At 39.2% G+C, this 12,990-nt stretch overlaps 1 protein-coding gene across 2 annotated transcripts in view; it reads left to right on the top strand.

Moving 5' to 3' along the window:
- Positions 1 to 12,990, top strand: part of TMEM132C (transmembrane protein 132C) — a 213,961-nt gene that overhangs the window by 147,920 nt on the left and 53,051 nt on the right. For both annotated transcript variants that reach the window (XM_074159483.1, XM_074159482.1), the window contains exon 4: positions 11,946 to 12,129. In XM_074159483.1, coding sequence (XP_074015584.1) covers positions 11,946 to 12,129 — 184 coding nt within the window. The remainder of the gene's footprint in view (positions 1 to 11,945; positions 12,130 to 12,990) is intronic.

Raw genomic sequence — 12,990 nt, forward strand, 5'->3', positions numbered from 1 at the left:
TCTCACAGGCCATTTAACATTAGGATCGTGTCTCCTTCATTTGTCTTCTTGAAATATTGAGGACACATTGCTCTTCATGTGCCTGACAGTCAGACAGGAACGTCTGCACTCTGCCTGAAAACTGATGTCCGCTATCAGCTCTTAGAAGAAACATTTTAGCTGCAAATACAAACATTCAGTCGTCATCCATTGAAATCTTTAAAAAATAGCTGGCATCTCCTAGAAACTTTGATGAACATTTTGCTTAAAGACAGTTTTTCTGCTATAGCAAATATCTTCTGTATTTTCCTGCTTTTTCATTCTATTAAGCAGCCGTGTCAGATACAACTGCCAAGAAAGAAAGATACAAGACTTCTTTGCTCCATGCAAACATGCCAAGTCTAGACCTGAAGACTCCATCCTGCTGCTGATGTCTTCGTTAGTAATATAGAATGACTTTACTTTTTTTTAAACTCCACCCTAACACCGAACTGCTTTTGCCCCACAACTTACTTTTTTGGCTCCAAAACAAAATATTTTTTATTGTGAAAATTACAACTTGCTTGAGGAAAGCAGAACATTAAAAAAATGACAACTTTTTGGACAGAAACTCTGATGATTGCAATTGTAACACAAGATTATAATGTTGCAATGGGGAAGAAGTCAATGATAAATAGATATAGTACCACCAATACAGTAGACATAAGAAGAAAGAAACATATAAATATCCAGAAGTTAAAGGGTGAACTTGCTAGGGAGATGCTGAATTATGCAGAAATCCAAACATAGATAGTTGGTGTAATCTCAAGTCTATCAGCCTTGACAGTATCCTTCTAAATGACTCCTTAAAAATGTTAATTGCACATCATAGGCACTTCAGCAATGACATTTCTGCCATTGAATGTCATGGGGACATTTTTCCTTTTATTATCCTTGAGCAGGAGAAGTGAACTACGGGAGTTAGCCACCAAATAACTGTATCATGAAAGGTAATGGGTCTACCTCCAATATTTATGTTGGTTCCACTACTAATAAGCTTCTTTTTAAATTTACAGTGAGTGAGCTGTGGATGGTATTAAGAAGGCAGCGTTGTTAAGCTTTGCTTTATGAACTGTAAAACAAAGGTTTGTCCATCAGACTTCCAGAGCTAGAGATGCTGGAAGCCCTGGGGTCCATGATTTTTGTAAATTTGAATAAGAGCTGGTTTATAACTGCAGACTGAAGAAGCTGGTCACATTTTTGTCTAATTTCCCCAGGATATTCACTAGCATCACCTCTCTCCATCATACATTTTTGTTTTAAACATGCAGAAAGAAAGGGAAGGGAAAAAGAAAGGGAAAACAGACAGGGAAGGAGAAGAGAAAGTGGAATAAAACATCTTGCAACCATTGCTGGCATTTTGGGATTTTTCACTGTGAACTCAGAATGGAGATTCTTTGTCTAAGATGGCTCCTGCAACTTCCTCTCCTTCTTTACGCCTTCAGGGGAAAGAAAAAGATATAGAGAAAAAGCTAAAATTTCCCTTTTTATTGCTCTCTAACCTATATTGCCTCTACCTCACTTAGGAAACTTCCCTCTTTGTGATGGGGTGTTTGGATGTTACTCAGTGCCAGATGCGCTGCCTTACTCTTTCCCCATTTCACTGGAGTTGTTTGATTAATGTCATTGTGCACTTTATCCTACACTTTTCTGACTTTGGTTGGGTTTTTTTTCCTTTCATATCTTTTGAGGACAGATTTGGTGAACTGCATGCATAATGTACATTGAGGGGTATTAAATGTGTGTCCTTTCTGGAGATCTAAACTTTTTTTTTTCTTTTTTTTTTATGGTCACCATGTAAAGACCAGCCTGACGGTGCCAAAAATAGTGAATTGAGGGATGGAAGGCTTAATGTGAGCAACAGTTACAAAACTCCCCCCACCCTCCTGTCCTTCACACTTCTCCACGCACAGCCTCGGGTTTATAGTGCTTGTCACAGTTTTATGCTATAAACTGTCAATGCACTGCAGCAAAGCTATGCCGAGAGATGGTAAAGTGTTCCTTTGCAAGTCTGACCTTGCAAGATCACACTGCCTAGTTGCAGTTTAGAGAGACTGTGAAAGAACAGCATAGTATTACTCAGCATTGTGATGGTAACTTTTGGCTACATGCGTCTTTACAATTATCCAGGACAGTGTCCTAAGGTGTAAGTATACCTGCAAATAATCAGTAGATCCCAATTAGACCACTATAACTGACTGTGCTCTCCTGTCAGTTTTCACTGATGTCATTCCCATTTACATGGAGTTTCAGCTGAGCTCAATTTTTATCCTACTGTACTGCTCGGACTGTCTTTTCCCTACACTAGTTTGGGTTTTTGCTTTACCCGAATTGTATTTTACTTTAGCATAGTAAATATCATGTGAACAGCTAACAACATTAAAGAGAATTGGCAATAAAAGAGTAGGATTAATAGAGTATATAATACATTCTACAAATACTAATAAGGGGAGATATCACCTGAGATTGCAGAAAAGGAGTATATTCCTGCTGCAGACTGCTCCTTTGTAAAGCTTGCAAAAATATATTGACTTTCTAGAAATAAAACTACTTCTCCACCTTCCCCAGGCTGATATTCTCTAGGTCTAGATTGTACACAGTATTATTCAATTCCCTGCAGCTTCTAGGCCGAGGGACTCTGCACAAACTGAGTTTGCTCTGTGATGAAATTGCAGCTGTTGAGCTTATTTCTCAAAGGACGCAGCTCATTTCAAGATCCTTTACTCTCTATTCAGGCAGCTTCACAGACACCTAGAAAAACTCTTCAGCTGAATTGGAGGTCTCTTCAGATAGCTGCCACCAACCAGTTGTTGATCATTGCTTCTGATCTGAAAAATCCCGTTACCTTCTTTGTGCACTTGAACTTGAGAAGCTGCAATTGTGCCCAAATGGAAAGTAGGAGAGAGCATGGGGCTGTCATCCACAAGCTTGACTTTTCATTGCCCCATGAACTTTGTTTATGGCCAGCAAGTTTGAAAACTACTTTAATTCACCTTTGGGTTATTTCCTTCATTGTTTCACTATAATATTCAACACTTAGTTACATGTTTTTTCCCTTTACTATGCCATTAAATGTGTGCTTTCTTTACATCCATTGCCTCTACAAAATGCAGATATTTTATCAATTTTACACACCTGGTGAATGGCTAGCTTTCTAAGCGTTTTTCCAGTAGGCAAGTGCAGCTACCCTGTTGAAAAGGAATGGGGATCCTTATGCGCAAATATTTTTGGAGTTTCAAGCCTAGCCCAAAGCAGATATGCTAGCAGAGCAGTAAAAAACCCCCACAGTAAAAACATCTGATTTACATATGCAGTTACATATAAATATGATTTGTCTTGACACCTGATTCATAATGCAGTTTCATCTTCACTTTGTTTCAAAACAGGTGCAAATGCCCGATACACTTAGATCTACATGAGCAATACCTGGAGGGATGTTACGCATAGCAATCAGCAGTTAGGCTGCATCCCTTTCTTTGATCACTGTGTTATTTGAGGGCATAACAGATCACAAGTGTCTGGTACAGTCCAGTATCAGTAACCCGTTATTAAAGAAATCAACTGGTCGGATCAACAGCAAGTGACACGTCTTCACTGGAAGGGGTAACCTGTTTGGGGCTACTTCAGTAACCAGACCCTTCTATGTCTCTGTGCCATTTTGATCGTATTTTCAAAATCTCATTGCTGATTGTGGGTACCTTGATTTTTTTTATATCTCCCCAGAGAATACTAGTTTGGCACCTGGGAGTGTGTGCTCAAGAAATTGGTGACTTGTCTCTTGAGTCATGCTGCATTGTAGTTTCTGCAAGTATGACAGACACAAGTGGGGACTGAAAGAGGAGGCTGAGTCCAACTCATAAGTGGATTTAGTAAATGGAGTACCTTGTTCTGTATCAATTCGGGGGGTATCTTTGCTTATAAATGGAATGAAACACACATGCAAGATATTTGTAATCAGAAAATCCATTATACAGGCTGCTTTTTCCGAGGTGTTCTCCTGTCTTTGAATATGTTTCACTGGCTGCTTCCAAACTACTAAAGAAAGCAATTAACAGTGAATAATGAAACATGCTTTTGTGTATTTGATCTCATCTTGCTGCTTTTAGCAGGCTCAAAGAGCCATATAATCTAATGCTGATGATCAAAATGATTCTGACTTCCTTTCTCCATCTGAAAGCACTGGGCTTGGAGTGAGTCTCCCTGAAAATCTCTGCTCAGGGTCTTTTTTCCAGTGATGTCCCTTGGAAGATTTTTAGTGCTTACATATTTGCTGTCTCTAGAAGAGGAAAATACTGCTTACTTACAGTCATTCTGGAGAGATTCCAGTGCTGAATGAATACTAAGTAGAAAATGTCCTTCTCAGAGGCAGGAAGAGATGATGAATCACTGTGAAAGCTTATTTCTTGACCAATCTGCCTATGTATTTTGGTATCTGAAATTATAATGAAGACATTAGCAGACTAATATCTTGCGCAAACTGAATGGAAAATGTAATAAAGGTGGGAGATGATGGTAGCTCAGTACTGGGATCTGCACGTAGTCTTTATACAATGGCACCAGTCTGAGACAGAGGGTCACACACCTGCTTCCTTTGGGAAAAGGGAAAAATCAATCTCATCTACCTTGTGCCTGGATGTGATGTAGTATCAGAGAAGACTAATGAGCCTGCTATCTTGACTGCAGCATTTATGGGTGATTAGTGACTCTAAAAAAACGCTCTGTATAGAAGGAAGAATTAGTGAGTTATTGTGATTCCCAGTCAGGTCTCCCTCCTTTAGTGACTGTCTCGCTCAGCTTTCTGCCTGTCCAAGAGAGGAGCGTTTCTGTTTTTCTGTACTCTAATTAGCAACATGACTTTTGCTGTTTGTTCTAGGGTAGCAGTTAACATCACTGAGATTAGCATCCGGGGGCAAGGCTTGTACAGAGAAGTCAGATAGACAACCGCATACTCTTTATATTTTTTTTTGAGACGACAAGAAAACGTTACTATTCACCTTGTTCAACTGGGAAGTAAAGGCACAGGAAGATCACAACCCAGACTCTCTCTACCTTATGCCACCCAGACAGTGCATATTTTGTCAGCTAAGAATTTCCCTTGCAAGGGGGACCTCTCAGCATAATGCAGCAGTTGAACCATGAGTGATCTTCTGACTCTTTCCTGTGTGCATGTTGTTGAACGCAGCTGAGATCCTGTGGCTCAGGACCAACGTGATAAGGTACCATATTCAGGTGCCTAAAGTAGCAGACAGACACCAGAGGTTTTTTAAAGCTCCATGATGCCTAATTCCTATTGATTTTATTTTAGCTCTAAGGATCTGTATCTTCATGTCTTGCCTGAGGTCATTAAAGGATGCTGTGTAAGAGCTGGGAAGTGAAATGAGATTTTCTGTCTCAGTCCAATACCTTAATCAAAAAGCTATGTTTTATATCACAGTTTATGACAAGAAAGCTAAGAAACGTTATTAACTAATCTAACTCTCATCTGGACTGTATGAAGAAATCAAATACAGCATTATATCATCCTTTTGAAGATATACATGTATATTATGTTATGTTGCTTGAGAGTTTTCTAAGTTATATCTTGGATATTTTCCTTTGAAGACCTTCATAATACTTTTAATGTGGTAGTTTTCCATGAAATTATGCCCTCTCTCTCTGTTAATTGCCAAAATAGATCATCCTTTGCTTTCTCCTCTGCTGGTTTTATGGTTTAAAGATGAAAGCTAGGCTAACACTGCGAAATAAGAAGTTTAGACTGCATTTTGTCTCCAGTAGTTGGCATTCTTCTTTAATTACCACATCTTTTCCACAGTTTTTCAAAGGCATTACCTTTGTAACAGCTCTTATTAAGGACTTGCAGAAAGAAACTCATGTTAAGCATTTGTACTCCATTTGATCAAGTCTTTCAGAAGGGAAATGCGTGGCTCAAGGTCCCAGTCATGGATATTACATTTAGCTCATAGGTGTCTGATTCAAAGCAACCTGGATTGCCTGTGACCCACCCTTTGTTAGCATTGAGTGCTGACTATGTAAGCGAATTGATGTGCAAGAGCTGCCCACATAATTTAATCATCTTTAAAGTCTTCATCAGTCACACTTTCCAGATGAGGTTCTAATCTCTGTGTTTAGCTAATTTTTCTTAAATTGCTGTGACGTATCCTGTCCATTGAAGATGGACAAATGTGGTTAGGAAAAGGTGCAGGAGGAGCAAGAAATTGAAAATAGCAGGAATCGAGGAACACATGCCCTGTACCCCATTATAGTCTTTTCTAAGATGAAAAGGGGTGTTACTGTATAGATTTAAGTGGGCTGAAGTACAGATTGTTCTGGAGTCCAGTTTGGCTCCTGGCTTTTGATGAGAGTTTATCTCTGCACATGGTAATAGCATACTTCAATACATTAATTTTAGTGAAGATTAAAATGTGCAATGTAACTGAAGGATAATGGGGTTTGTACTCTTTTCAATTTTTTATGTCATTTTGTAAGTGCTGATCTTGCATTAAGATGTCACTGTCAAACTACATAGCATTAAAGAGGGAGTTGCTAAATTTTCAGCAGGTCAAAGTATTCTTGGATCCCTAGGCACCTTCAGTACAAATCTGTTGGAATAAAGGATGACTAAAAAATGTTTTTAATCTAGGCTTTTTAAAATTTCTCTTTTGAGAGCCACTGTAATAAATCGAAATTATTGATTTAGCCCATAGCAGTCCTAAGATTCACTCATTTAAGAGTCGAAACTGCTCTATTACTCAGAGCAATAACCCAACACTTTGAAATCTCTCATTAGAGACTCCTGGTCCACACATGTAGACAGGCATTCAACAAAGATTTCCATTTGTTTATGGATCTTACATCAACTGAGATCTCTGCACTGCTTTTCTTAGTAATTATCTGCCTGTCTTCTCCCACTGCACCCCGTGAAAGGCTTTGCAGCACTGGGCCTGTGATTCACTATTTCTGGGCTCAGCTGAGCCCTGGCCATTTGTGGCTAGTACAAGCCATTTCAGCATTGACAGATTTAACATAATTCCACCCCTTACTAGACCTCTGCAGAGAAACAGCATCTATTTTGCATTCTAGCATCTGTGGTATTACCCACCTTATGAATCTATCCATGGGCTTATGTGAGGGTTGTGTATAAATGATACCATGTTTTAAATCCCCTATGTTGAAGATACAGTTAAGTACAGCTTTTGATACAGCCAGTCCTGAGTATCCGTATAAGAAAAATCTCCTTCCAAGGGTAAATATGTCTCAGGGCACTGAAGGTTTGAATGAGCAGTAAGTAGTTGCAAAGGAATGCTTAATATTGTACTCAAAAATATTCTGAAATAAAAATTCCTGGCTAAATTAACACTAGCTGATACAAAAAATGTGTTTTCTGTCCATATAGTTAGCAAGCGCTGGTGAGATCCATGGCAGTGTCTCCCTATGTCACTTCTGTTTTGCCTTTTATGCATTTTTATTAGCTTTCCATTTACAGAATATTTCTGTTCCACCTTCTTTTTCTGAAACTGCTCCTTAGAACATTCCCACAGCTCTGCAGCACAGTTCCTTATTCTCCTGGGGTAGTAATTTACTGCTAGCCTGTGCCAGTAGTAAATTACTGATCCCATCACTAACGTGCTGGCTCAGCTGCTGTAACCAGTAAGAAGCACCTAATCATTGTCCATCTGCTCCAGCAAAGGAATAACTCTGGGTTCGGTGCTCCTCACTTATGCTTGTGTGCTCAGACCCAGAGTCGAAGTGGCTGTTTAGCAGATCAAAGGGAGTTCTTACTCCCTTGTGCAAGCGTGTGGTCCAATCTAGCCCTGAATGATTAGCATATTTATAAATTAAAATAAATCCAAGGAGTGAACTGGCCCAGGGGAACTCTCAATCCCATCAAATTAGACTCATACATCCACCCCAGAGCAATTCCTTAGAAGTCCTGCCTTCATGAAGCTTCATTTGTAATCACTACGTGCTGTGTACTTCGGAAAAGTTTTATAATTACTTGCTGTTCCGGCTGCTGAGCAGTTCTAAATGTTAGATATTAAGGAATTGCTGCTTCAGTCAGTGAACAAGCTCTGAACATTAAATGTGCTTCATGAGAAGTTTTTTTCTCAGCCATTACACATCTCTGAAGGCATATTTTTTTTTCAAGTGGATGCTTTCCCAGCTGTTGATCATCTCTCTGTTTCTTCTGTATGAAGAGAGAAGGAGGAAACTGATGATAATGTGACACTGTATAAAGGCTTTATCGCTATGGAGAGATGGGTGCATTACTCACAAATGCAGGCATTGAAATAATTACGCAAGTCATCCTGAAAAGGCATCACTAAAACCTTTATCTTATATCACGCAAATTTTAGGACATTTTTGTATCACATATTTTACAGAAGAAATATTTTAGCAATGCTTTACAGAATTCTGTAAAAGAATTTTGGTACCGTTTTTTGTATCTCTCCACCACTACAGCTTGATACCCGGGGAAGAAGCAGCCTATTTTTGTCATGGGTCAAGAAGATACTTTGCTGAAGTGCTTGGTGAGAACTGGAAATCCAAACTAGGCAGGTGGTTTTGAGGCAGTGTTGTAAAAGGTGATAGCAGTGATTTCTTTCACAGAATAGCTCATCAATTATCAAAAATATGCCTCAGGTACAGAATAATGTTGAAATTTAAGATGCATACACTGGAGACCATTTAAGACTAGAATCAAGTGCCATGGTTTCCATTTCCATCAATACCAGAATGATGGTCCAGTGGTTAACAAGAGACTTGAAAAAACACAGATCAGTTCCTTACCCTGTCCCAGTTTCCCATATGACCTTGTGTGTGTCACATAGCCTCTCCTTCAGTCCTCAAGCACAACTGAGACAGCTACGTCTACGGTGGAACAGAGAAGAGATTTAGGAGTATATGACCCTCAAGTTCCACTGCAACAGGTGGTGTATAAGTAGCGCACAGACAGTTAAGTCCCTCATTTTAGTCCTAGAAGATCACATGGTGGCAGATGTAAATGTCAGTGGTGGAAAAGTGATTCTGATAATTCTACATTTGGGAGGAAGGAGGTCATTTTATGTCAGACTTGTTTATGGTGGAGTTTAGTGCTTCTTAGAGATACAGGCTGTTCTTTGTGGCTCCAGTGAAGATAATATTGCTGAGAATGCAACTGAGGCCATAGTAGTCAAGTGTGGTTTATGTTATAGTTGTGCAGTTTGACATGCAGTTCACCAGATGTGTATGTGTGTGCATAATAGATGAAAAAATGTTGACATTTTCTTTGGTTGTGGTAATCAAAGTCATTGAGCTTCATGGACTTAAAATATAAAATCCAAAAGATGTACTAGAGTCGTCTACATATTATTAGGTTGGAATGAAAGGAGAATCCCTTCATGTGAAAACTACAGGATATATATGCATGTATGAAATATGGAATAGGAATACTGAAACAGTGACTTAAAATAACTATGTTTACACTGAAAGCTGACTAGTCCTTGCCTGCAATGCGATCACTGGAGAACTTCCCAAATGTGTCAACTTGTTAACTTGTGTGCATGCTAACTGTAGCCAGCCTGGACTAAGATTCATGGTGCAGGTGATCTCAGGAATTGTGTAGAAAAGATGTGGTCACCTCATACAGCCTGTTTTCAATCATAGGACATCATTACAAGGGTGTGTGGATACCTGGATATGGCCAGCTACAGCAGGCTGCGGTCTGTCCACACTGCAGTTAAGTGAGACATGACATGCTACATAGAAACAGGACGCCCAAAGATTTTGTTCTGGGTATTTCCCAGGGTAGCTCAAAGCCAGGCTCGAGTGTGCGCTGTAGGTAAACGGTATGGACAGCTCATGAGCAGAACACCAGGCAACTCAGAAATTGTCTGAAGGACAAAATGAAGTGTTGTGAATCAAGAGCTGTGAGCTGTAAAGAGGTGATCATCCCTCACCTAAGTCAATGCATCAGGAATCAGCGGGCTGGCTGGAAACGAGCTCTTTCCCACCTACAGCTTCCCACCTAGAGCTCTCTGATCCAACCACTAGAGTTGTGGGGCCTTTGTTGTAAAGCTACGCATTTCACATCTGCTCAGAGGCTCTTTAGAGAAGTGTAGACTTCTTGCTCGGGAAAACTTTCCTGACATATATTATCTCTTAGAACAGCTTTGATGTGTGCAAAAATTTATTCTCTATTTAGCGTAAGTGGAAGCACTGAGATAGTCAATCACATGTAAAAACTTTTTCTCTGTCAGTTACTAAGCATCAGATCTAGAAATGGTGAAAATAATGGCATTTCAGGTGTCATTAATCTAAGGCATAATGGTGCCTTTAGCAGCTAAATGAACGCTGTAGCTCAGGTGATTCAGGTATCTTTGCATATAATCATGCTTTCAAATAAATTACAAAGTTCAATCCAGTATGTATTCATTTTGAGATCTCCCAGAAGCATGTAAACTACAGTTATCACAGTTGCCTTGTATTTACAAGCTGTAAGATTTATTTAGTAGGAACTCTTCAAATGGGAATAGGCTGGTCTTGAGTTATGAATTGTTAAACCCATCCATCTATCGCATTACTACACAAAATCAGTCTTTAAATGCACGGAGGAAGTCTACCACTATTGCAGAAGTGTTACAATGTCTCTACTTTGACACAGCAAGAAAACAGCAAGGAAATAAATTTAAAGCATTAGGCAGTATTAAGACTTTTCAGAGTAAGCCATCCAAATGAAAACCCATAATCAAAATAATAATTATCAGGGGAATGCATTTGCTTTCAAAGTAATCATGCAAAGTAAAGCACAGAATATGTCTTAAGTAATAAAAAGTGGTGATTTCTGTTCAGAGGTAGAAAGAAAGTCTAGTACTTGAGAATATAAGTGCCTTGTACATGATCAGTTCTTGATGGATTTTCTCAGAAATGGGCCTTCATGTATTGTATATAAAAAAAGAGGAAAAATTGAAGCTGTTATGTGATGAATGCATCCAAAGGTGTGATGAAGCTGGGATTGGGTTACTGAAGCTAGGAAGATGCATGTCTTTCTCTTCATTTTAAAATCATTACAGCATAGGGTTAGGTTGAAGTTATATTCTGTGAAATACTGAGATTTTTTACAATGTGGAAACACATTTGTAAAGTTCCAGAAAAGTGAATGTATAATTTCTGATGCAAACAATTTGTACTTTTTAAAAAATAATTAAACTAGCAGATTATCTGGCAAATTCCTTTCATATATTCTTTTTATTTCTGATGTAGTTGAGGAAATTTAATGGAAGGAAAAGAATTTCAGCACATCTTTTCATACTTGTTATTCAAATTAACTTATGCCTCCTGACTTCATAGTATATTTTACCTGCCATAGCTTTGTTCTTTCTATTTGGTCTTGGCTGCCTGGGTTTTTAATTTCCAGACTGTACCTCTGAGTTTAAACTAATCTTGTCAATTTGCCATTTAATCATGTTAATCATCTTAATGGCTTCTGTGCAACATATATGAACTTCAGTTATGCTGATTTTCATTGCTAAGGATTTATGTGATTTTGACGGTGGACATACAAAATGAATCTTGTTTTTCTTTTGGCTACGCTAATTCTGGGCTCTTCAGTCTTCATGAGCTGCACTGGACAACTTTGGTTGATCGGGGTCAAATCCATCTTGCAGTAGGGTTGAATCATACTTGCAAAATCATAAAAAACATTTAATGGAATAAGTATATTTTGCTTTATCCTGGATTTTATCCCTCCACATAGTGTTCATAGTAAGAGCAACTGACCCATTTTGAATAATTCCAGTTTGTATGCTCTGAAAAAGTTATAGATTGAAAAAAGCCTTGTGTTATATCTGCATATAAATAGCTGCATTTTCCAGTAGCTAATATGATTCACTTCATTTGCCTTCTTCAGCAAAAGTAATAGTTCTTCCCTTTCCCTGTTTTCCTCTTTTCAGAAGTAACAGTTTATTCAATGAGGTCGTGCAGATGAACTTTGAAATAGCCAGTTTCAGCAGCCTTTCTGGAACACAGCCCATCACCTGGCAGGTGGAATACCCTCGGAAGGGGACAACAGACATAACCTTGTCTGAAATCTTCATTTGCCAGAAGGATCTTGTTGGAATTGTTCCATTGGCGATGGTAAGAAACTGCTTCAGCATATTGCTCCATCCGATCTGTATGTGGTCTGAGAAAACGTATACCAGCCCTCAGATAGACTTGCAAAGGAGTGCTCTGCCCCCTGCCTCCCCATTTTATAGCAGTATAGGACTACTAGCTAAAATCATGCCCTCATGTGTGTCTGTACACATCACAATTTCAGTTCTTATAAGCTTACCACAGAGGAAAGAGATGCTGCCACTTTAAAAATCTCTCTCAGGCTTTAAGTCCTGAATTTCTGTCATGCATGGTTCCCTCCAGGCTACCAGCTGGTAAGACAAAGCCAAGTAGATGTACCTTCCCATTTCTAATTGCCATTACATGGCTTGAAGTTGCAAACTGTAGAGCAATTTTAGAGGGCCTCAAGCACTTTCTGTTAAAGCCTAAGTTGCTTGGAACTTAGTAGGCTGAGGCTGATACTAATTTCACTGGCTGTTTCCCTAACAGTGTAAGAACCTGTGGTTTCAAGGAAGAAGCAGAAAATAATAATAGCCTTAATGATAGATTTAAGAAAAACGAAGTATAAACTTTCATGTAGAAAAATGCCTTGGGTTAAAATCTACTTGCTCTGCTCGGTGTTGTAGCACCAGTTGTGGGCTACCTACCTCCCCATGAAATCATACCCGTTGCCTGTCTCACAAATGAGATTTGTGGAAGCAGTGTCTCCTTCTCTTCCTCTGGCCCAGTGAAGATGCAATTACTTCTGCAAAGCAAGGCTGGGACAGTGGCAGCACTGAGACTTAGCAGTTAGGGCTCCCTCCTGCGAGTGGACACCCTAGGATTAAATTCCTGCTCCAAGTCAAGCAAACAAGAAATTTCATTAGAGTCTCCAACGTCTCAGCT

Source organism: Numenius arquata, chromosome 16, assembly GCF_964106895.1.
Source record: "Numenius arquata chromosome 16, bNumArq3.hap1.1, whole genome shotgun sequence".
Taxonomy (NCBI): domain Eukaryota; kingdom Metazoa; phylum Chordata; class Aves; order Charadriiformes; family Scolopacidae; genus Numenius; species Numenius arquata.